The sequence below is a fragment of the Manis javanica genome, chromosome 8, assembly GCF_040802235.1.
Source record: "Manis javanica isolate MJ-LG chromosome 8, MJ_LKY, whole genome shotgun sequence".
In the NCBI taxonomy this organism is placed as follows: Eukaryota; Metazoa; Chordata; class Mammalia; order Pholidota; family Manidae; genus Manis; species Manis javanica.
Window position 1 is genome coordinate 123,441,737 of NC_133163.1, and position 23,160 is coordinate 123,464,896.

At 40.3% G+C, this 23,160-nt stretch overlaps 1 protein-coding gene across 2 annotated transcripts in view; it reads right to left on the reverse strand.

Moving 5' to 3' along the window:
- Window positions 1-2,833: 2,833 nt before the first annotated feature.
- Window positions 2,834-23,160, reverse strand: part of HMG20A (high mobility group 20A) — a 64,718-nt gene continuing 44,391 nt past the window's right edge. For both annotated transcript variants that reach the window (XM_017665713.3, XM_017665714.3), the window contains 8 exons: window positions 21,339-21,486; window positions 19,457-19,669; window positions 16,381-16,513; window positions 15,395-15,426; window positions 9,696-9,771; window positions 8,769-8,984; window positions 8,026-8,168; window positions 2,834-5,213 (listed from right to left, as the gene is read on the reverse strand). In XM_017665713.3, the coding sequence (XP_017521202.1) occupies window positions 8,032-8,168; window positions 8,769-8,984; window positions 9,696-9,771; window positions 15,395-15,426; window positions 16,381-16,513; window positions 19,457-19,669; window positions 21,339-21,486 (955 nt within the window). In that variant the 3' untranslated portion in view covers window positions 2,834-5,213; window positions 8,026-8,031. The remainder of the gene's footprint in view (window positions 5,214-8,025; window positions 8,169-8,768; window positions 8,985-9,695; window positions 9,772-15,394; window positions 15,427-16,380; window positions 16,514-19,456; window positions 19,670-21,338; window positions 21,487-23,160) is intronic.

Sequence of the window (23,160 nt, forward strand, 5' to 3'; positions counted from 1 at the left end):
TCAGTAAAATCCATAATGACCATTTTAATTTGTCATTAAAAACAAGAACTTCTTTTGATAAATATAAGCCCACTTAAAAAAACCCACCAGCCCCAAGAGACATAGGTTATCATCTAATATGCCACTGCCTGGACCCAGCTGACTTTAATTTCTATACTTGAAGATATGAGAAGTAACCCTAGCAGGGATACATTTGCTGATTCCGTAAGAGGTCTGGCCGTATCACTGCCATCTTCTCCCGTTACTCCTCTCTGAAGGGAGCCAGTGTCTCTGTGACCGTCTCCTTCAAGCAGACGCTTTCCATTACTTGCCTCAGGATTTTCTAACCATCAGGTTACGGTATGATTTTTATGTCCTAGAACATTCAGCTGCTTTATGCCAATCTTAAACAAATGCAGATGCAAGGTTTTATATATCCTTTTCCTAAGGAGTTTGAAAAATTAAAAAGGAGACCGTTCCTTAATTTCATAGTTCAACAAACAGCTTGGGTAACTTGATTTGCGTGTGTGCACCCGCCGAGGCTAGAAGGAATGTTAGCAAACACTGACCCGAAGTTGGAAGCTCAAGAACAAAATTCCTGCGTTTTCCTCCATATTTTATCCTTAATATTATGCCATCTCAGATAAAATCCTTATTAGTTAAGATGCTGACATCCCAAGACTCAGATCTACAGCCCACTGCAAACCCTCTGGCAATTATGGAAACACCATCTCTTGTTAGCTGAGATTCAAGCAAATTTTCACACTCCAAAATTTATTTATCTCTACTAAACTCTTAGTGTAAAGTGCCCTGTGTTAGAACTGTTTATGCACATGGGTAGAAAACATGTTCTATAAACACTTTTTATAGAAAATAGTAGTCCCAAATAGTGCATTGAAGTGAACTGATTATAAAGAACTCTTAACTGAAGTGTCAGATGGGTATTTGAGATTCAAACAAGAGACCACCACTATGCCTACTGTCTTGTATATTCTTAACTAAATACCTAAGACATCTTGCCAGTGATCCACTGGCAGGTGGCTTACAAAAATCTATTGGACAATTTGCAATGCGCCTGCCCTTTACTTCCTGACACCATTCTTACTTCCTCATGGCTCCTTCTCCCTTCTACATTTTCCTAGGATAAGAGAACTTACATTTCTACCTCTGGCAAAATTTTCTCCCTGTGGACACATGGTCTCATGAAAACCAAACTGAAATGGTTTCTGGATGAGCCGGTGTACATTAACATTCTCACCTGACCTTTTTAACTTTCAATCTTGATCTATGAGTTAGCATGTGAGCTAATGTTTATTTCTATAGATACTGTATATTTCTGAATGCAGGAATGTTGTCAAAAGGTAAACAAACAGAACAAAGTAAAAGCCCTTGACTTGGAGCTCACCATTGCAAGGCAGGCAATTCTTTTAGAGGGCAGGAAGTCGATACGCGCTTTTCTGCCAAGCAATATTCAGATTTCCCACCCTTAGGGAAAGATTATTCTGGTGTTGTTTTAATCCAGCAGATGCTGATCAGTTAGAGAAAGGGAACAACTGGGGGAAGTATTATCCCATTTATGTTGACTTTTACCAAACAAGACTGGCCACCAGCTGTTGAGGGGTTGGGAGAAGTTAAGGTGGGAACAGGAAATGCTAACTCTGAAGCTAATTTTTACTTTTTGGCTGTTTGGAAAAAAGAAAAAGTGCCAAGGAAGTACATGGCTGTTCTCAGATGGCCAAAAGGCAAAAGTGAAAAATGCATCCTGCTCACTACTATAGCAGGGCTAGCCTTAGGGCACTCATGGAGTCACAGAGTCTGAAATTAACTGTTAGTTGTCTTTTCTGTATTTTCTCCTTCCTTACTAAATCCCGCCTATTATTTGGAACAATAATGTCCCAGGAACGATGACACTTCTTGGCTTCCCTCATAGCTAGCTGTTGCCATGTGACTGAGTTCTGGAAGTACTGTGTATGGTTTCCAGGAAGACTCTTTAAAGGGTGCCGATTCATCTCAGTTTGCCCATTTTGTCCTTACCCTCTTCTTCTTTAAGTTGCCAGGAATTTCAAGTCATGATTGATGGTCAAGTCTGTTTTGGACCATGTGGTGACCTGGACAAAGGAACCAGCTTCTATACTGGTCTTAGACTAGCAGCCACGGGAATACTCTTCTGTGAGAGAGACATTTCTTGTTGAAGCTTCTGCTGATTTGGGTTTCTCTTACCTGCAGTCAAGCCCAATACTACCTGGGTTATCTAATTCTTGGCATTCATGTAACAAAGTCTTCGTGTCCTCCAAAGCATGGTCAATTCTGTTACTTAGTTCTGTCTTTGTAACAACAGTGTGAGACAGCAGAGGCATGTTATGTCAGAAGAGGAAACTCAGGGGGCGTGAAGCTTTGGCAGCCAGGTTACCTCATCCCTAGGATTTCAAAAGCAAGATAGAAATAGGTGACGCATTTTCTTTAAAAATGATTTTGATTGGTTAAGTGAATGGTTATTTTTAAAAGCAAGCATTTAAGGAAAACTTACCTCTTTCTTCTGTCAAAAGGAAGACTTAAGTCTGTCTTCCAGCCTCCTGTCAAGGGGACTGAAGTCATTGCCTTTAAAAACATTATACTTCTTTCAAGTTGCCTCCAGAATACCATTAAAATGAATTACAACTCATTGTACTGTTACAGAGCTGAACTCTCAAAGGCTAAGACACATTTTGAATAAACAAATCGTAAAATGAATGTTACTATTTTAAAAGCATTAACAGACTTGATGGTTAACGTAGAGTTGACAAAGTCTCTAAGATGAAAAGGACAAGGTAGGACTTTTTTTTATTGCAATGCAGGTAAAATTGAATCAGGTAAATTCACCATAGAAAAGTTTTAATGAGGCAAATGTCAAGCAAGCATACCCACTTCTTAAAAAACAAAGATCTATAAGTTTAATTACAAAAACACTTGTACAGAAAACTTGGCATTTCAACAGTTCCAAACAAATGTGCACATTTTTCTAAAATTTGTCAGAAATAAAATACTTTGTCTCACTTTCCCCAGCTGCTCCTTGTGTTTTAATAAAACAAATCTGTAACACTGAATAGGCAACAATTTATTTCTTAAGAACGTGTAAGTGCAGCAGTATCTACAAGTTTATTGGGAAACTTGAATGGGGCATGGCATTAGCCTGTAGCTCATTCACCACCTCCCGGCCGGGCGGAGAGTTGAGGGGAGGCAACACAGAGCCGCCTTACTAAACCTGGCACTTCTGTGGCAGCTGAATCCCAGCCGCCAGTCAGGTGTGTAGCTACTCGGAGAGCCAGCATTTCAAAAGTAGGTGTTTATTTTGTGAAAATGATTTCAGCCCGTGGTCTCTCTCAAAACCTTGGGCATTCCTAAATATGCGAGTGTTTCAAGTCAATGGCGGGCACCCTATCTATAGTCAGGAGAGTGATGGTCTCTGGACCAAGTCACAGCCTTTCCTAGTCAACAGTCCTGGTAACAAAGCAGCACAAAACACAAAGAAGAAACAGAGAGGAAGGGTCTGGCAGGAAGCAGACACAAACTTCAGAACCGGCTCGAGTGTCCTTCTGCCACAGACAGTATGTTCCAGCTTGAACTTAGGCAAGGAGTCTGAGAGAAGTGACAGGGACCAGGTGAGAGCAGGAAAACGGGAAAATACAGAACAGCACGTGAGTGGTTGACTAGATTTACGGCATCGGATAATGATGGGCTCTTATTCTAAAAAGTTGCCAAGGGACAGTATGTGGCTTTAGTACATGAAAATTTGATGCGTCTCCACCTAAGACATTTTAAGAAAAGGTTTTTGTTGTTATTTCCTCTGGGCTAATGAAGAAATCAGGTCAGGAGATGCCGAGGTGACAGGACGGTGTAGCACCGTGACAGGGGTTTCCGGCTTGCACCCTACCTTGGGAGCATATTGTGAGGGGGCAGTGCTTCCACCTACTTCAGTGGCGTGGTGCCCAGACAATGGGCTCAGCATGCCCCGCTTTGCTTCCAAAGATCTCAGCTCCAACTGTCAGCCTCGTGCTCTAGAGCACCAAAACAAAACAAAACCCTGACGTGAGAAGCAGAAAACCCTCTTCACTTTTGGTGTTAAAAAAAAAAATCACTTAGTAAATAAGCGGGAAGAAGGAAGGGAAATGTGTCCTTTTGACACAGATTTTGCTGTTAACGGCTACAGAAGGAAGACAAAGGACATGGGAATTCCTCTGTTTTTTTTTTTTTTTGGCAGCTCAGGAGCCTGTTTTGAATGATGTGCCCACCTATCCATACCCATCAATCAGACCATCTAAAACAGGGATTCCCTCAGTTTTCATTTATGATAAACTTTGGGGTTTTTTCAAATGCCAAATGAGAAATGACTTTTCCCATTCTCTCCTGTTACGGGTGACCTTTTCCTCAGCAAAATGTTCCAGGGGACACTGCCCACGGATGGGAAAATGAGAGCCTTGTGGGACTGGGACCCCGTGTGTGCAGAAGCGAAGCTCCGCAAACAGCAGGAGGGACTGAGGAGGAAGGAAAGGCCATTCTCCTTGGGGGCAGCAGTCACCGAGCCCCCAGGAGGGATGGCACCCACCGAGTGCCGCATGGGCAAGAAACAAAACAAGCATAAAAACAAAACAGAACAGCTTGGCTCCACAGGACACTCGGCAAACAGCAGAAGGGTGACGGGAGAAGGCTGGGCCTGCCCCATGAGAGAAAACTCTCCTGCAGAGCCCCTGCTGAGCTACAAAGCCCAGAGGTCAGAAAATGGAGATGTTTAACCTAGTGGGGATGAAGGGAATAAAAAAATAACCTCAGAAGGCATTAAAAAAAAAGTGACACCTAGGTAAGAAAACCGGAGTGCCACTGATAAAAGGGTCCAGTCTGAAGGAGAACAATGAGGCTTCCTTCCTGCCCAGATGTCATTCAGGGTCCTCTAGTCAGCAGAATAAATGCAGATCCTCTTCCACAGAAATGCAGACGCTAGGAAACTGAAGACTTGGGAGAGTGGCTGTACACTTTCAAAGCTGTACAAGGACAATTCCACAGGAAGTTCATGTCCATGTTCCTTTCGCTGTTCCCCTCTGTGGCTTCCTGGGGTGAAGGCATTGAACTCATAACTGATAATTCCTCCACATGCAGAGTAATCTGTACTCCCTCTCTGCCTCCATGCAGTTCAAATTTCCACGGATGGCTTCTCGTTCCTCACAAGTAAAACCACTTATGGAGCTCTAAGATCTGTAGACCTGGGAAGGGGGAAAAAAGATACCCGAAAGGTAAGCACTCCTCAGAATGAGTTAGGGCTTACAGGCTAAAATAACCCTTTGTTCTATCTTCAGAAGGGCCAAAGCGAGGGGCAGGGTGTGTGTAAACAAAAGCCAACCTCAGTGAGATGTTTTAGATGCTGTTTCGATGAGAATATTGGCCCTGGCTCCAGTTCAGTAGCAATGGGGAGGTAGGAAGATCATTGGCTGCACACAGACAAGTAACTACCAGGGAACAATCTGATGACGGGAAATTAGTACTCTAGTCCAAAGAATGCCTAGTCACTCAAAACCAATTTTCTTCAAGTATGAAGCTGAGGATCTCTGCATGTACAGGAAATGTATTGTGTGCATATGATCAATAAATGTTCTTACACTGATAAAAATTCAATCACATAAGATTTTTTTCAATCCTCAAACAGCTAAACATTTATCATTTGCTTCAACTGAAATCAAGCAACACGTAGATTTTGATATCAAGCAGTCACCTCTCAATATAAGATCACCTCACAGCAACCACTTTTTTCTAGTTGTTAGGTACAAAAGAAAGATGACTGCTGGGGTAATTTTTCCATTGTCTATCTATAAAAATAATTTTTAAATGGACCGACCAGAATGTCACAATATTATAATTGCTGGATTGTAATTTTTTTCTATTTACCTCCTATTTATCATAATGCGCTCATTCTAAGACTTTGTAGTGCCTTCCCCTTATACCCGCCCCACCTCCTACATATGTGCTCTATCTAGTCCTGGGTTCTGCACTCATCTACTCAGGGATTTTCAGGCAAGGCATTTCACCTCTTCAGGACTCAGTTTCTTCAAATGCAAAATGTTGGGACTTCTAAAGGTCTCCTATAGCTCTGATTATGCAAGTCAAAACTGCAGACCATTAGCTTTCCTTCACTCACTGGCTCCTGACAATGGATGAAATCTTTGCCAAAGTCAAGGCAGAGGAATTCATGGCACCACGAATGCTGGGGAGATCAGGCCTTGCTGTCTGTACATATTTGTATAATGAGGCCAAGCTAGTATTAATCATAGTCTTTATAATTGTTTCATTTGACAGTTTTGGGGGGTGTGGGGAATATCCACTCTTAGTTACGTTTGCATGGCTAGATTGTAAGAATCTGCAGTAATAAACTGTTTTACATTCTTAGGTATTTTTTCTTTAACAGCAAAGTATTTGCAGGTTAAAATCAAGGAAAATGGTCACATTCTAGGTTTTTAAAGGTACCACAGAAAGCAGACACTACAGTTCATATCCTAAAGATGGGTAAAGCTTTAGGAGAGTCTTAATGGCAAAATAACCAAAATAGAAAACCACTTTTGGCTCAAAATCTGCAGCAACTGCCCTGTATGTACAGGAGACACCACGTCGTCAATGACCGATTCCACAATCTCCGCGCTGTCTCTCCCGGGGCTCCCTCTCCAAGCCCACAAGAGCACTGACGGGCTCCTGAAAATCCCAGGCCCCGACTCACGAGCTGCTCCCTTCATGAACAGCAGCAGGGAAGCCCCTCTGTTCTGCAGGGAGACCAGCCGTCTCGTCGAAGGCTCGCCCGGTCCATCTGGCTACTCAGCAGAAGGGTGGCACTCCTTCCCCATCAGCACAGCTGAGCCTCAAGTGCAACGAACTGCCTCATACAGTCGCCATCAAGGGCATGACCGAGGAGGAGAACGACTACGGTTTTTGTCTCTGTTAGCAGATGTTGCCTCATTAGATAAAGAATCATGGGTTTTATTTATTCTTATACATGTTGCTCAAGGTCCAAGTCATGCTAGAATCTGAATATGCAAATGAGTGAGCTCATGTGCACTCAGGACAGATAAATAAGGATCCAACAGATAAGTACTGACTGTTCTAAGGAGCATATCCTGCTGTGCACTCTTGTTTCAGCACCCATGTATGGCCCCTCCCGTATGGTCCAAGCCTAGGATTTCTACACAATTTGTGTATGGATCTGTGGGTGTGGACCTGCGAACCAAAGGGATGCTAGTTCTGTGGGATGGCACATTAAAGGGCACCTATCTCTAGGAATTTGAGTGAACAAATACCAGTCCATTTAAGAAATGATACCTGATAACTGGATATAAGTTTATGTGGGCAGGTCATTTCTGGAAATGTTCTTTTTTCTCTTCTAGAAGGACATAACAAATTCTAGTAGTTATTTGTTAAATCTAATTTTTAAAAGCTTATTTTCACGCTTATCTCTTTGCTTATTGATGGTTTATTTTTCAGTCTATTTAATCAGGGCATTAACTGTTTCACTGTAAGGTTAGTCCACATCAACATTTAACATATAACAGTTATTCTGATACTGAATTGTGAATGAAAGCTTCTTACTTATCTAGGCTTATATACATACAATGTCTTGTTGCTGACTACTATGGTAAGTGATCATCAATATTTTCCAGGGAAAAGGAATAACTGACATTTATTTTGTTCTAAGTGCTGTTTTGGGGGTGATTTCCTTTAAATTTCTCACTTATTCTTCAAAACTAACACCTTAGAATACAGCTCATAACTGACAGAACTGCAACCCAGGTCTAACCACAAAAATCATGCTCTTTCCATTAAACAGTGCTGAGGTACACAAGAGAAAAAACTGTCTTGATTCTGTTTCCTAACATTATTTACTACATTCAGCAACCATGCAACAGGAATCTTTCTTAAGTCTCCTACACATTTATTCAATGTAATTACAGGACTTTAGTAGTACTGATAAAGTCTCACACTATCTTATTTTTGATGATGCGCCGGCACGTAGGTTTCCTGTCAGTGAGCACTCACCATTCCCTAACGGTCAAGCCTGTTCACAACTTCTCGAACTGTGGCTATGAAGTTTTCATTGTCTTGGGGATTAGCTAAAATAATACTGTGCAGTCTGTTCATGTATGAGTCAATGGTGTCCACTGTAGGTGTCTCTCCACTTCCTGAAGTAAGATAAAAGAAGGTAAGAAAATCCTTCCATTCAGTTCGGCCATAACATAGTTAAGTGAATCCACAGCAAAAGAAATGGTGACTCTCATGTGGTCTGCTCCACAGACGAGATTTCAAATTCAGAAAAGAGACTTTCAGGCCTCAGAGAACTGGAATTAACCCCCACACTCCGAAGGGCTATATCATAGATGGAGTAGCACATATGCAGGTCAGAGACCCCCAGCTTCTGCTGTGACTGTTCTCGTAATGAAAGGGTTTGTAAGAAATACTAGGGTTTGTTTTCGTCGTCCTTCCCATTAAAACAAAATTACAAAGCAAGCAAACACACTTTAAAAAAAGTGCTCTATTCAGGATTTATTACTCAGTTTCCATTGTTCTGAGTATCAAATTAAGCTTAATAGAAAGTAAATTATATTACAATATAATTGGAGAAAAATTAAATGACCCAAGAGCCTGAAATTTTGAATTTAGCCAATACTGAGCCTCTATTACTTGACCCACAGCAAACTCTTAGGGCCAAAAGCCCCGCCGCACGGACTTTCCTCCCGCGCCTCCGCCCCACCACCGAAGCGCCCCGGCCGGGGCGGCGTTACCGGGCAGGGGCACGCCCGCGAAGCTGCTGGCCAGCGCCTGCCGCAGGGTCTCCAGGTGCTGCTGCAGGACGGCGCTGCGGCCGCGCTCCTGGACCACGTCCACCTCCAGCCGCTCCACGGCCGTGCGCATGCTCTCCACGTGCTTCTGCAGCGCCGCGTTCCTCTCCTCGAACTCCATGTTGGCCTTGCGCAGCTGGCGGAGCTCCGCCTCCCGGGCTGGGGACACACCGCCCCCCGGGCGCCCGTGTGAGCAGGCGGCTCTCCGGATTCCCAGCGCCCCTTACGGGGAGGTCCCGCTCAGCTGCCTCCGATTGGCCACCCAGCCTCGCAGCCCTGCTCTCACGGCGGCCTTCCAGATAGCAACGTCAGCAACGAAACGCCTGGCTCCCCAGACCGTTTTAATTCTTAAATTCTCCCTATTTTAATTTTTAAAGCTGGTCATATTCTATACTTAAGATTGCAAAACAGTTGCAATCTCCAGTATTTTTGATTGTTTTGTTTTTTAAAACTGCCATGAGAAGCCCGAGGAGTTTAACGAGCAGATCTGGGGAGATGGGGCAAGCATAGCTGTGGGTCCCCATTTTATTGCAAAAGGGTCAGCTTTTCTTTTCTTTTTATTTTGGACACCCACGTAAGCTCTATTTGTACAAAGGATTTCAGGCTAAGAGTCTGAAAGCAAATGAATTAGTGATGTACATTTCTTTCTTTTGATCCAGAGACCAAAGGAGCTCTAACAACACTGGCCTAGCTTTCCTTCAGTCTTTAAGAATCAGCTACCATTACTACTTGGTAGTGAAATAGAAGCAGTTTTCTTCTTCCAGATTAGTCCTAGGGTCTGGAATATCATTGCCACTGCTTTTGAGCAATGAATTCCTCCTGAGACCCTGCCCCAGATCTGATGAACACAAAACAAACTTCAGTAATCACCTTTGCTGTGGTTCAGAAATTCCTCTGTAAATATAGGGATGTCAAAAACAGACCGTTCCTTTACCTCTGTTTCTTTCTGTGAATGAAGAGTAACAGAACAGTTAATCTTAAACAGCAGCCAAATTAAATAGGTAGTGTCTGAAGGCACAATGGTCATGCCCTTTAAGAAATTATTAATAGAGCAGCAGTTTCCAGTCCAGGTGAAGCTGTGAGGGAAATGCATTCACCTCACCACTGGAGCTGGATTTTCACAGACTCCAAGCAGGGTAAGCAGTCAGTTCTGTCAGGTCAGGTGTGCTATGCTGTGCAATAAGAAAGTTGAAAACAAACCCACATAAATCTCCCTAATGGAGAGTTTGGAAGCCATTTTTCAGCTTTGTCCTTTTAATAGTCAATAGTATACAGGTGTGAAAGTGGTTGAGGAATGGAGAAAGGAAAATTCTAGGTGTCTTTTTGGTTGCTTCTGTTGGTCATATAGGTAAAATGCTCACTGAGATAGGACTCTCCAACAAAATCTGCAGAGTGGACAATAAGAACTTGAGCAGTGGTATGCCAGCCATGAGCAACACTAATGGTATTCCACTGGTACTTCCACTTTATTTATTTACAGGGGCAGATTATAATTGGGGATCTTTCAGACTTTCTTCAACAAAAGAAAAGCAAGTAAAATCAAGAAGTCAGAAATAACTAGGCTCTAGAAATGAGAAAGTCAAGGATGATGTGCCTAAAATCAATTCACCACTAACTGGTGAATTTAAAAATAAACATTAAAAATAAGTCTTACAAAACTACTACAAAAAAATATTCCATAATGATCCTTAAGAATGAAGTCAATTTCAAGGTGCTTTGGCTGCCATTTCTACAATGAGTTTGAAGTTGAAAGCATTATGAATATAAATTATAAGTGTCTTGGCTGTGTTTAAAATCTTGAATAATATACGATATATGATAGTACAGAGAACAATGGAAAATGAGTACTGGAGAAATTGGTACTGAAACCTGAAGATTTCAAAATCTTTATAACATAGAGTACAGTTTACCAAACTCTAGACATAATTCCTATAAAAATGTTTACAGCCAGAGATAGAATGTGTCTTTTCTATTCTTGCTGCTAGTCTTTTATCTTTGAAAGCAAATATGATTTGGTGCCCAGCAGAGCAGCTAAGCTGTTGGAGCCTGTGGATTCAGACGCCAGGCCTCTGCCCACACACCAGTGTTTGCCATTTAAGGAGGCTGCGCTGTGTGAGATTCCCTGCCAGTGGCAGCTGATCAAGAGAGACATCTCAAATGCAAGTCTGAAAAAATAAACAACAAAATGATCATCAATAGCCCCAGTTTTAACAGGCAAAGCTCTACCTCGAACCAGTTCCTAGTTGGTTTCAAAGAGAGCTAATGTATGGGCAGGCAAGAAAGGCTGGTTCCAGAGGGATCTTAGACATACTTCACAGGTTTTCTCTTGCTCTACTGGCTTACCTTATGCTTTAACTCTGTTACTGGGTTGGTGGAGGAAAACAGAAAACTTAAGTGACACACAATTTTAACATGTAAAGGCCTAAAAGTTCTAAGTGTAAATTCATAAGCAACTGAGGACAAAGTTATCCTACCTTGTTCAATCTCTTATTTGATTGCATCAACTTGTTAGGAGATCAATTACCTAGCCATATGTCTAAACATCTGCCAGTTAGATGGGGAGGTGGGGATGCTTGGCTCCCATTACAATGGTCCCAGGAACCCTCTCCAAGGTCTTGGATTATCCTCAGACAGGTAAGTAGGTCTCTTCTCTTTGCCAGAGCAGCCCAAACCAAACAAACTACGTAAGGGCAGAGGACGGCACGGCACAGATGCATTAACACACTGCCCCTTGGCCCAGATTCCTAGTGCGACATAAGACACACCAGAGCAATTAAATGAAACTGTTCAGTCTCTGAAAGGCAGCAGAGCAATTTTACTTAACGGAGGAGTGGTAGTAAAAACTATCAGCACTCTTCCATTACTGAGCACATTACTTGGCACGGGGAGGATCCTCCTGGGGCTTGGATGTACTTAAACTGCTCTAAGGATCACTCAAGGGATTAAAATCATAAGGATTTCATTACCTCTTCATTGAAAGGTTCTAATTTGCTTAGGCTAAGTGTCATTTTGTCATTTCTCATAAATTAAAGGAGAAACAAAATTATTGTTTCTATCTTAGTCCTCACATGACATGTAAAGGCTTTCTTGAGGGTAACATTAGTTGACTCCTGGGGTCTAATGGGCTGGCTTTTGATTTGAGAGGAGCAAAAATGCTCTTCATGTAGGTTTTTCTTTCTATATATTGAGCAGAGGGTAAAAGAACAAAGCCTTTTTGAACTGAACCTATTTTGCTGTGATCTAGGCTCAGGGCCAGAATTTCATAGTGTGATATGCCTCTCTCAAGTGTCCTTTACTTTGGGGAACGCTCATATTGCGTAGGAGGCTGAAGTGTCCCACTGTTCTGCAGAACAGCCTGAATGGCTTCCAGGTCAGCATTAGCTCTGACGTGCACTCTCTAGTATCTGCCTCCTTAACACAGCTTTAGGAATCCAAGATCCACTTAGGAACATGACAGATTTCTTTACTATACGCAAACCAAATCGGTTCTAACTGGCAATAAATTTTGCTGATAACTCAGGCAACCAGGCTCATTTTACCTTTCAACACTGTTTAATTTATTCCATAACTGGGATATGGAGGCCTGGGTCTCAGCCTCACTTCTGCCTCCTACTAATTCAGTAAGTGATTTTGGGGAAGTTCTTTCCTGTCATGGGTAAATCACTTTCCTTAATGGAAAAATGAAGGGTCAGTTGAGAGGATTTCTGAGGTTTTACCTAAGATATTTTTGAGGTGAGCTTGAAGACTATTCTATCACATTTGTCATTTCACTCTTAATAGGTTAGGTAAAGGCAAATAAGTATATATTTAGAATCTAGAATTTAGAATGATGTTTAGGTACTTTGCAAGATACCTGCTCTTTTAATAACTGATTCCCAGCTCTGCTCCTTCATTAACTTACCCACCCTGAGATGCCCCACAAGACCCGGGCCATCTTTAAGGCCTGAGTCAGTTCCCCTTTCAAAGGGGCCTCCTGTGCTTGCTTTTTACACATAATGCTTTCTTAATTTTTTAAACTATTATACTAAGAAGTTTTATGTGAGGAAATTACTGGGTAACTATGTGTAAAAATTGTCAAATCAGTTCTTTTTTACTGCAATTGTTTTGAGATTACCTAGCTTAGGGAAGATGTTATTTAATGAAAAATAAAAACTGATAAAGTGAGGGGCATTAACTGGATCTCCAAGAGAGTTGTACCCTGATGTGCACACACCGACACACAGATTTAAGGAGCCTATTTTATGTACAGTTGAGAAATTACTGCTGGCTTCCCACCTAATCTCTCCTTTTTTTTGTTTGGTTAACATGTGTCTAATCCTGAAACAGGGAAATCACATAGAGACTTACTCTTTTTCATAAATCATAGAAGTTTGTATCATACTAAATAATGTACCTTAATAAAAAGCTTTCCTCAAATCTTCAACAGCAGCTTCTATGACTAAGTAAATCTAAATATTTTCTGACTGCAACTATCAACGTTATTTGAAGACAAAAATGTCATATATGGTATTGGCCAGGGATGAAAGGATTTAGTTGTTGACTAGAAAATGTGAGCTCCAATGTTTTATATTACTGGCAAATTCTCTTTTGTACCATTAAGGATACATAAGCCATAAATGATGCTTAATTGGGAAAAGAAGTATGGAAATTTCATGAGATTGGTGGGTGGGCACACAGACAAAGGAAGGGAGAAATACAAGCATCTGGCGATATGGATAGCTTGTAACACTATTTGATTATGATTTAAATATAAGGTATATATACAGCTTCTCAAGCAAAAACAAATCCTAATATTTCATCCTAATTGGAGCACAGAGATATCACACATACCTACATTCATATAGGATTTATATGAAGAACAATATGCTGCTGTTTATTATTCTCACTTTATAATTCATGGATAGTAACAAATCTATTAGACTTGTGAATCTAAATGTTTTCTTTGCTTTGAAGGTCACAAATGCCAAGTTAGGTTTGAGAACTACAATCCCAAGATAAATAAGTTATTTTTCTGAAGAAATGCTTTCCTTGATTTAGAAAACCAAGTAACACGCTAAAGAGTACACCAGAAAATTCTTTTTGTGTTAATTTCCAGTGTTATTTCAACAAATGGGTTTTGTATAAAAATAAGTAAGTATTTATGGAAGAGACCTCCTCCATGCAAGGGTGTCATTCTAGGTGGTATGAGGTTAGGTAAAAGACAGAAACTAGACAATGCACGTCCTCAAAGAGTTTACAATCCAAGAGTGTGAATAGTAGAAGCACCTGAATAGCCTCAACCCCTTAGTCGGATCACTGAGTGAGTATGAGAAACAGAGCTATGCGGGTTACAGGAAGTTGGAGGAAACAGGGAAAGTTTAAAGGAGGAAATGGAACTTGAAATAGTGTCTGATGAATGATATGCAGAATGAGGTGATGGAGGAGGGGGTGGTGGAAAAATGAGTGACGGAGGCCAAGTATTCTCCTGAAAGGGTGACTGTGAGCATAGGCCCAAGAATGAGAAGGACGGGGCACCTGCAGGACAACGGGCAGTCAGGGTCTCCAAGTGTGTAAGATACACGCGGGAAATACGGGAGTTAAGCAGTTGGAAAGGGAGTTAGGACTTAATTACAGAAGACCCTGATGGCTGAGTTTACACGTGATTTGGAAGCAAGGAGGAGTCATTAAGCATTTAAAGCACGGAATTATGGAGTGGGTGGGTGAAATAGGTGAAGTGGATAGAGAGGCACAAAACCATAATCACAATATAAATTAGTCATGTGGTTGAAAGTACATCATAGAGAATATAGATAAAATAGTTCTGCAACATTTTTCTATGTTGACAGTAACTACACTAATTGGAGTGAGCATTTAATAATGCATATAACTTGAATCACTGTGTTGTACACTTGAAACTAATATAATATTGTATATCAACTATACTTCAATAAAAAACTTACCACAATACACATCTTAGACTACAAAAAAAATAAAATAAATAAAGCATGGAATTACCACGAATCTTATTTTCTTATAACTACAGGCTACCTATATATTTAAAATTCTCTATGTAGCACAGCCTAAACACAGTCCTAAATTCTACTGATTAAGCTAAATCATATGGAGGGGAAAAGGCCAGTAAACAAATATGTGCTGGTGAGCTAGGAACCAAGATTTTGTCACCTGGGCTCTGTCAACACTATAGCTGAATAGTTCATTTCAACCAAGTGCTGGATTCCCTGAGAGTCAGAGTAGGTATTTGTTGATGATAAACTATGGTTAAGTTACAGCTTTCAGCTTGTCCTTATTTCTATAACTCACTCCAAATTCCAGCCATCTTCAGCATTTAAAGCCAATAAAGTTCTTGGACCACAAGGAAAGACTGGAGTTAGGGGCTGTAGTTCAAGGACAGATTCAATACATAAATGTCTGCCATATTCTAATAATCCTTGAGTTAAAGCAACTCACCCACAATCTGAATTATGGGATAGGAAATACTTCACCATTCAATAAAATATAGTTTAAGAACAACTTCAAACAGCAACATTATTATAAACAGATATGTGATATGTAGACAGAAAGTTAATTACCTCATGATCATGAGAGGCCTGTCGGGCTGCATCTAAAAATATGAGAGAATTAGAGAATATTAAATTGAAAAAGAAAATAAAACAATAACAAAAACCTAAGCAAATGACCAGGCCACACTACAAAAACTGCTGGTATACGTCAGCTCTCAACATATTTTCTCTCATGGCTTTTTGATCAGTTAGTCAACAAAATTTAAAGGGAACCCGTAGTTACAGGTCACACAATTAGATATGAGAAACAGCAGACACAGTTCTTACCTTGAGGAGAATAGGGTGGGAGAGTAGACAGGAAACACATGCCAAAGGCTGTCTGCACTCTAGTTTAGCAGGCAGGATACCCAAATGTGGAGAAGATGCAATGGCTAAGGAACGACAGACTGGTTGTGGGCAGGGCTTCTTTGGCAGTGTTTCCTGAAGAAGGGGAACTTGAAGCCATCATTTTAAGGGTGTGATAAACAATTTTAATGGAGAACAGAAGATCCAGGAAGAGTAGGATCTTGTCTACCTTGTTCACCGTTGCATCCTTAATGCCTAGATGAGAGCCTGATATGCAAGAAGGTGTGTTCAATACCTTTGAACATATGCAGATATGAGTGAATTAAAACGATGATCACTGTGGACCAGGAAAAATGGCACATGAAAGGCTTGAGGTGTTAAAAGAAAGGCATTTACGTAGTTTAGTAAATAGAGTGTTTAGAGACAGAGGAATGCCTAAACTGGGATTTAGGGGAAAAAGAGCACAACCAAAAGGGGTCTAAAAGCACAAGCCAAATTGCTGATCCTGGATATGGAAACCAACTGAAATTCCTAAATGAGAGAAATGTGATTTTAACAAAACTCCAAGATGATGCTTTTAAGTAAATGTAGTATAATAGAGAAATGATAAAATTTGTCTTTTATATTTATCACTGTACTAGTAGGTGCGTAGCAGTGACATTCTGCCATGCACACCGTACTGTAAATACATCAGGTTCCGGTTCTGATACCTTGCCTGTGAGATTTGCCTTTCTGCCGGTCCTGGGCTTTCCTGCTGAAGACCTTGTAGGCTTCCGTCTTCTGGTACTGCTCCAGCTCCTTCATGTACCGCTCCTTATCTCTGTCTGCTTCATCAAGATAGCGCTACGAGAGAGATGTGGAATTATTTTCAAGAAACAGATCTTATTTAGGTAAATATCAATGAACTACTTGAAGAAACAGAGGACTAATACAACACAGGAAGGAAAGTATTCAATCAATCAGCTTTAAGGGAGAACAAAAAAAAATCATGAGTAGAATAAAATATAATCTCTCAATTACAAATGAAATATGTGATTTTGACTTTTTAGAATATTTATTATCTTTTCTAATTTAATGAAGATCAGTTCTATTGAGATTATTCTCATAAAAAATTCACAAGAGGATGATTATAGTTATTCCTCTAATCCTACAGACAGAACTGCACTTGGCTAACAGAATCCTCAAGAGGACTGAACACCACATAGGCACACCTAGTCTTCCCATGGGAAAGGATGGAATACTACTTTGTTCCTCTATTCCCAACCCATTCTGCGGGAACGATCTCATACATCAGCACTGGCCTTTTAAAAGTCAGAAGAGTGGAGCATTCAAGTCAGGAGATGCAAAGAACATAAAAAAGGATGGCTTCATCTTATGGCCCCTAGGAGACAAGCATGAGCGCCTCTACCTACACCTGTGATGACCTCTACCTGTTACTTGTGCTAGTAACCACTGAGACAAAGCTCACTCATCTACCAGGATGATTTTGTTTAATACCTTGTCTTTCTCATTCATTAATTAGGCTTAAGAAATAAAGTATAAAAATACTGCTTCTAAATGAACACACACTAGAGTCAGAAATTATGTCAAAAACCTGTCCCACACAAGAGCCAGATGTAGGAAACACCAACTGGCTGAACCTGGGGCAATTTAAGTACCAACATACTTAAGTACAGTAATAAAATTATAAGCCATATGCTCATACCAATAATAAATAATAAACGAATACATAAATAGGGGAGGAGGAGGGCTTCTGCTTAGATTAGAACGCCAAGGGCCAACTGGTGAATGAGGAGGGAGTGGCAGAGCTGGAAACTCATCTTGCAACCATCATGGTAACTATTAGATCAGGCAGAAGCCATCAATGAATGACTCTAGGTGGAGATTTTGTTATGGAAAAGACTATTTGCATGTTCTTTATATGTCTCTCCATAGACTGCTTATTAATTATAAGAGAGAAGAAAAACACTTTATCAGGTGAGTAAAATGACCATTATAATGAGAAATAAAAGGACATCGTGTACCTGTACATGTAATACCCTGAGAAGGACATACCACCACCTATGCAGCACTCTGACCAAGAATGCCTGACAACCTCAACCTAATCAAGAGGAAACATCAAATGCAATTTGAGGAACGATCTGTTAAAAGTAAATAAAAAGGAGGGGGAGGAAGAGGAGGAGACATATTCTTAAAAATTATCAATGTCATGAAAGACAAAGGCGGTGGAAATATCCAAGATACTAAACTCAAACCCTGACCCTGGACTAGAATCTGAACTGGAGGGGAAAAATATTATAAAGGGATGATGTTGGTCCACTGACAAAACTGGAATATAGATGGTAAGTTAGATAAAAGTACTATGTTAATATAAAATTATAAAGTTGATAACTATCTGAAAGGGTATGTAAGACAACAGGTCTATTAGGAAATGCACACTAAAATATTTAGGGGTAAAAGGCCATGCTGTATGTAACCTACCCTCAAATGAATCAGAAAAAAATTGTGTGTGTGTGTATGTGTGCGTGTGTGCGCGCGCGCGCGCGTGTGTGTGAGAGAGCGAATGTGAATGTCTGTGGGTTTGCCCAGGGGAGTATGGGATAAGAAGTGTAAACAAAAGGTGAATCTGGGTAAAGGGTATTTGGGCATTCTTCGGACTATTCTATATTTGTAATTTTTTGTACATTTGAAATTATTTTCAAATAAAAAGTTGCAAACAAAAACAAGCACAAAAACCCTTTCCCTACCTAACAGTGGTTATCCCTGGAGATTGACTAGTGTTACTTTTGCTTTATATATACCTCTGTAATGTCTGAAAAATTTTTAAACAATGAACATGTATTAATTTTGAAGTAAAAAACTGAAAAGAGTAACCTAGTTACTCCAGCTCTTGAACCCTGTGAACACTGGAGCCAGCACAGCGGATGGTATGCACTGCGCTCTCTTAGCTTGCTACCACACACGCAGGGTTCATAGTTGCAACTTAATCTGATCTCTCTGAAATTTTTTGAATTCAGTTAATTCCTGAGAGTATTTGTTAATATGGCTTTAGTCTGTTTGGAATTCCTTTAAAAGAGTATAAAGACATGGTAATATAGATGTCTTTCATATGAGAAAGCTAGGAACTTTGAACTCAAAGCCACTCCCACAACCATTGGCATTGCCTGGCTTTTGTGGCATTTCAGCCAGTTTGTGGCTATCTTGTCCTTAATTCCTCTCAAATCTCTCTAACGAATGGATTTGTTTCAGTTTGGCAACATGGTTAGTTTCTGTCTTAGAGGAGAAAGAATTCAAGTAATTCTTTCTTTCTTTTCCATAGTATGTTAAATCTCTCAGAACTCTAGTTAAAAAAATTTACTAAAGCAGTAAAATCTTTTTCCTAAACAAAAGTCCTATGTGAACAGCAGAATTTTATCGCTGACCTTTTCTCATTTAACTCATGACTCTTCTTCATTTAATTTGGTGGAATAAATTATGTTGATGATTTCTTAATACTGAGCCACTTTTTATAAAAGTATGAACTGTCAGCATACAAATCAAGTCAAAGTGGGGCTGCTTTGGTTGAAGGGGACCCTAGAGTCAGCCCTTCCTGCTCACATGCCTGCAGCAGACGCTGAAAGAGTGTGAAAAGCCACTGTGTCAGAGAAAGGAAACCTTGCTACTCTGGTCTCTTAGCCACTGACAAAATCGAGGAATTTATCGCCCATCCTTTTTGCTTTTCTGACAGAAGTTATTTTGGAGATATAATCAAAACCCAAGGAAAGGATCAAGAATAGGAAGTATTACCTGCTTTTCCTCAGGAGGCAGTTTACTCCACTCATTGCCTAACATCCTTGTGATTTCTGGAAACGGGACTTCTGGTCTTTTGGCTCGAAGCTGTTCTCGACGCTCATTCATGAACCGAACATATCCTGTAAGGGGGGATTTGGGTGCATTGCTGTCTCGAAGAGGTTTCTTCCTTTTTCTTCCTTTGGACCAACCTCCTCGTTTACTTCTTTGCTACAAAATAAGACAAAAATAAAAAGCCAAAAACTAAATTACAACAAAAACCTCCCCAAATAACACAACAATCAACACAAACAAAACCGGATAAAAGTTGCATTTTCCTATCATTCAGGTCCTGGATATTCAAGTTTCTCCAAATCTGTCACAGGTATAAAAAGACAGCAGTGCAGTTTTCAGGTGACTCCAGACGGCTCCCCTGCAGACCCCTTTATGCACCACACTATAAACTGGTACACAAAGGGGCTATTTTAGTGCTAATCCCACATCTGAGAGCAGGGGCACCACAATCAGACGAGCTTCGGCCTTCATACACACTTAACAAACCTGACTCCCAAAAGGGGAATATTCTAAATGAGAAATACAGTGCATACACAGGCCTGCACCAGAGAAGCATATACCCTGCCGCCGTAGATCCGAACAAGCTGTTGTCACATCCACCAGGCAGACGAAGAGGAAGTCGCAGCGCGGGGGTTAAAGATCACTCGTTAAGGGTGTTTCTCACCGGCACCACTCAAAGACAAGTGTGTGTCCTGTGGCGGACACATTTCTAAGTTACGTCTGGGAAGAATTTTAGCAACTACAATATACCTAAAATGGAGACTAGCTCTTTGGCTTGATGACTTGCTCCTTAAAGTGTTTATTTTATAAAGTAAGGGGTCTTTATATGTTAAAATTAAATCAAAAGATGAAATCACCTCTAAAAAAGTTTAAAGAAAGGACTGAGGTACTACTGAAGTTTTACTACAGCCCTTTTCTTGTATCCTTTTAAATGAGGTGTGAGGTATATTATACTTTGCTTCATAATTTTACAAATACACATAGCCTATCAGTTAATAAAGTTTTATAGATATAATAAGAATTCTTATTTCAGAGAAGAGAAAGATAAGCAAAATAGGGCAAAAACATCTAAATATTAATTTCAGTATGGCACTCGTCCAAATATATCTAAAATAGTGCAATAATTTCCCATCGGGCAAATGGTGTATTTGGTACTAGATTTTTTTTCTGTTTTTAACTCTGTAAACTTAGCAACTTTAGAGCTACTAAGGATTTTAAGATGTTTGAAAAGCTTTAAGCATCCATCATAATCTTTAAGAATGAGAACAAGAAAAAACCCAGCTCTTTTAAAATAAGAAAAAAATCAATGGTGGTACTTTATTATGGCTAAAAAAGAGTGCCTTACAACAGACAATGGAACACGGAAAGCACAAGGGCATAACTGCCCAGACCCTTCAGGAGCTTTGTGCGAATTAGAGAAAGATGCCCCCTAGGGGAGGGTGGATGACTTCTTAAGTGGTGTGAATGCTTTGGGCACATGTAACTCCATGCTGCAGGGCTTGATGAGCAGTGCGTGGCCTTGAACAAGGGTATGTGACCTATTCATTAATGACTTATTTAATTAAATTATTCACTCATTCAGCAAGCATTTACTGAGCTTATAATATGATAGAGGTACAGATTTCTTAGGCAGGGAAAAACGAGTCTACCTGTCTTTATGTCATTAAAACTATTAATATGGTTCTATGTGGAACAAGAAATACAAAACAGAAAATTGTGCAGAATGTAAGAAGGCCAGAGGATGAACATCTTGATAAACACCTTTGCCTACTGCTTCTCCAGAAGCTTCTGAGACCAGTAACCAGTGGGGGATGCTTCAGCCTACCTCATCTTCATGCCTCTGTTCATTGCCTTCTGCTGTATTTGAAGACTCGTTCTGAAGCAACTGACCCTGGGAGAGATCCTCCACGAATTCCGGATTGTCGGTGGATGATGTGGCCCCAGCGCTGTATGGAACTTCTGGGTGGGTTAACCTGGGGAACAGCAGAAGTGCAAAAGTCAGTATCAGCAGCATCTAAAATTCTTGTTTACCAAGGTTCAAGATAAATTCACGGACAGCAAAAGCAAATGCCAGTCCTTGAGTTAATTCTCTCATCTCATCTGTGTCTAAGCAATGTCTCCAGAACAGCTACAGAGCATTTAAAAAAATGGTTTCAGTTCTTGATTGAACCAGGTCAGTTCCATGGAGAAGTCTCCTACTAAAAACAACTATAATCTTGTCCCCGCAAATTACCTCTCCCCTTGACATAGACTTCACATTTTAGTTCTGAGCATGCAATGGAGTCTTACTTTTATATGTTACCATTAACATATCTCCAATGTAAATACTATTAAAGGGAAAATACTATTAATGGAAAAGGAGAAAAGGAATGTGAGTTGTAGAGACGGTTTGTCCCCATTACAAAACAGAGTTCTTGGGGCAATTTCTTCTTGGATTACAGTGTTTATTGAGAACCAAACATCTAAGAATGATACTATCAAGTTTAGTAAGTTCAAGTATAAATGTTAATAAATCAGACAGATATATTTATTTTCTTTTTCCACTATTCTGTTCCAGGTGAGTCAGCAAACCAGATCTCATCCTTCTCAAAAGTTGATACAAGAAGGCACACATGATTGTTGGGTCTTAGACTGACTTTCCCTATCACACGCTGATGAAGGACTGAAAGAAAAGGCAATACCTAATGTGCTAGGGAGTTTCCAGTTTTTTGGGAGGAAGGTGCTGGGAAGATATATGAGAGTAATATTCAGTTATTATTCTGGAAAATGTATACTCCACAATGCACTGTAGTGAAATAGAGGTTTATAAAAAAAGTGCCCTTTATAAAGGCATGGTAGAAGGTATGATCGATTTTGTATGTACGGAGAAGATTGTAAGAAAAATTTTACAGAGGAGGTCATGAAAGACAAATAGGTATTCAATGGCAAACAAAGTCATTACAGGCAGAAAGAATAGGGTGTAATAGCAAAAAGGGAGACCTACCAGGAGGTTACTGCAACAGACTGGATGGACAGGGGAGAGAAAGCTAAGAGACGCTCAAGAGGTGGAGTAGAGAGAACTAAGTGAATTACTGAGTATAAACAGTGAAGGAAATAGGAGTCAAAGGTAATTCTGAGTTTTCCAGACTGAGAGATTGTGATCTATTAACCAAAGTAAAAACGTGGAGTGTGTGAGCATGTATAAGACAGATAGACAGATGAGAAAGTGGTTAAGTCTGAAACACTCATGGCATAATTAAGTCCCACAGATCACTGGAGACATGTCATGTGAGAACAGAAGTGAAGAGAAGCATGAGATTGATTCGCCAGGCATCAGCCTGTAGAGATAATGCACAAGATATTCTCAAGAAAGTGAGAAGTAAAGTCAGGACAGAACTGTGTTGGGACAGTGTCATTTTTAGGAGCAGGTGTCAGAAGAGCTGGGAAAGACTAAGCAGGACATTAACAGATTAAAGAGAGAATATTTTTACAGAGGCCAAGGCAGGAAAACTTATAAGAAAGGAATATTAACCAAGCAAAAAGATGTCAGATAAGATATTCTAAAAAGTATCTGCTAAATCTGAAGACCTGAAGGTTGCTGGCAATTTTAGGGAGTATGGTTTTAGTGGAATTACGGGAATAAAAATCAGATTATGGTAGAATGAGAA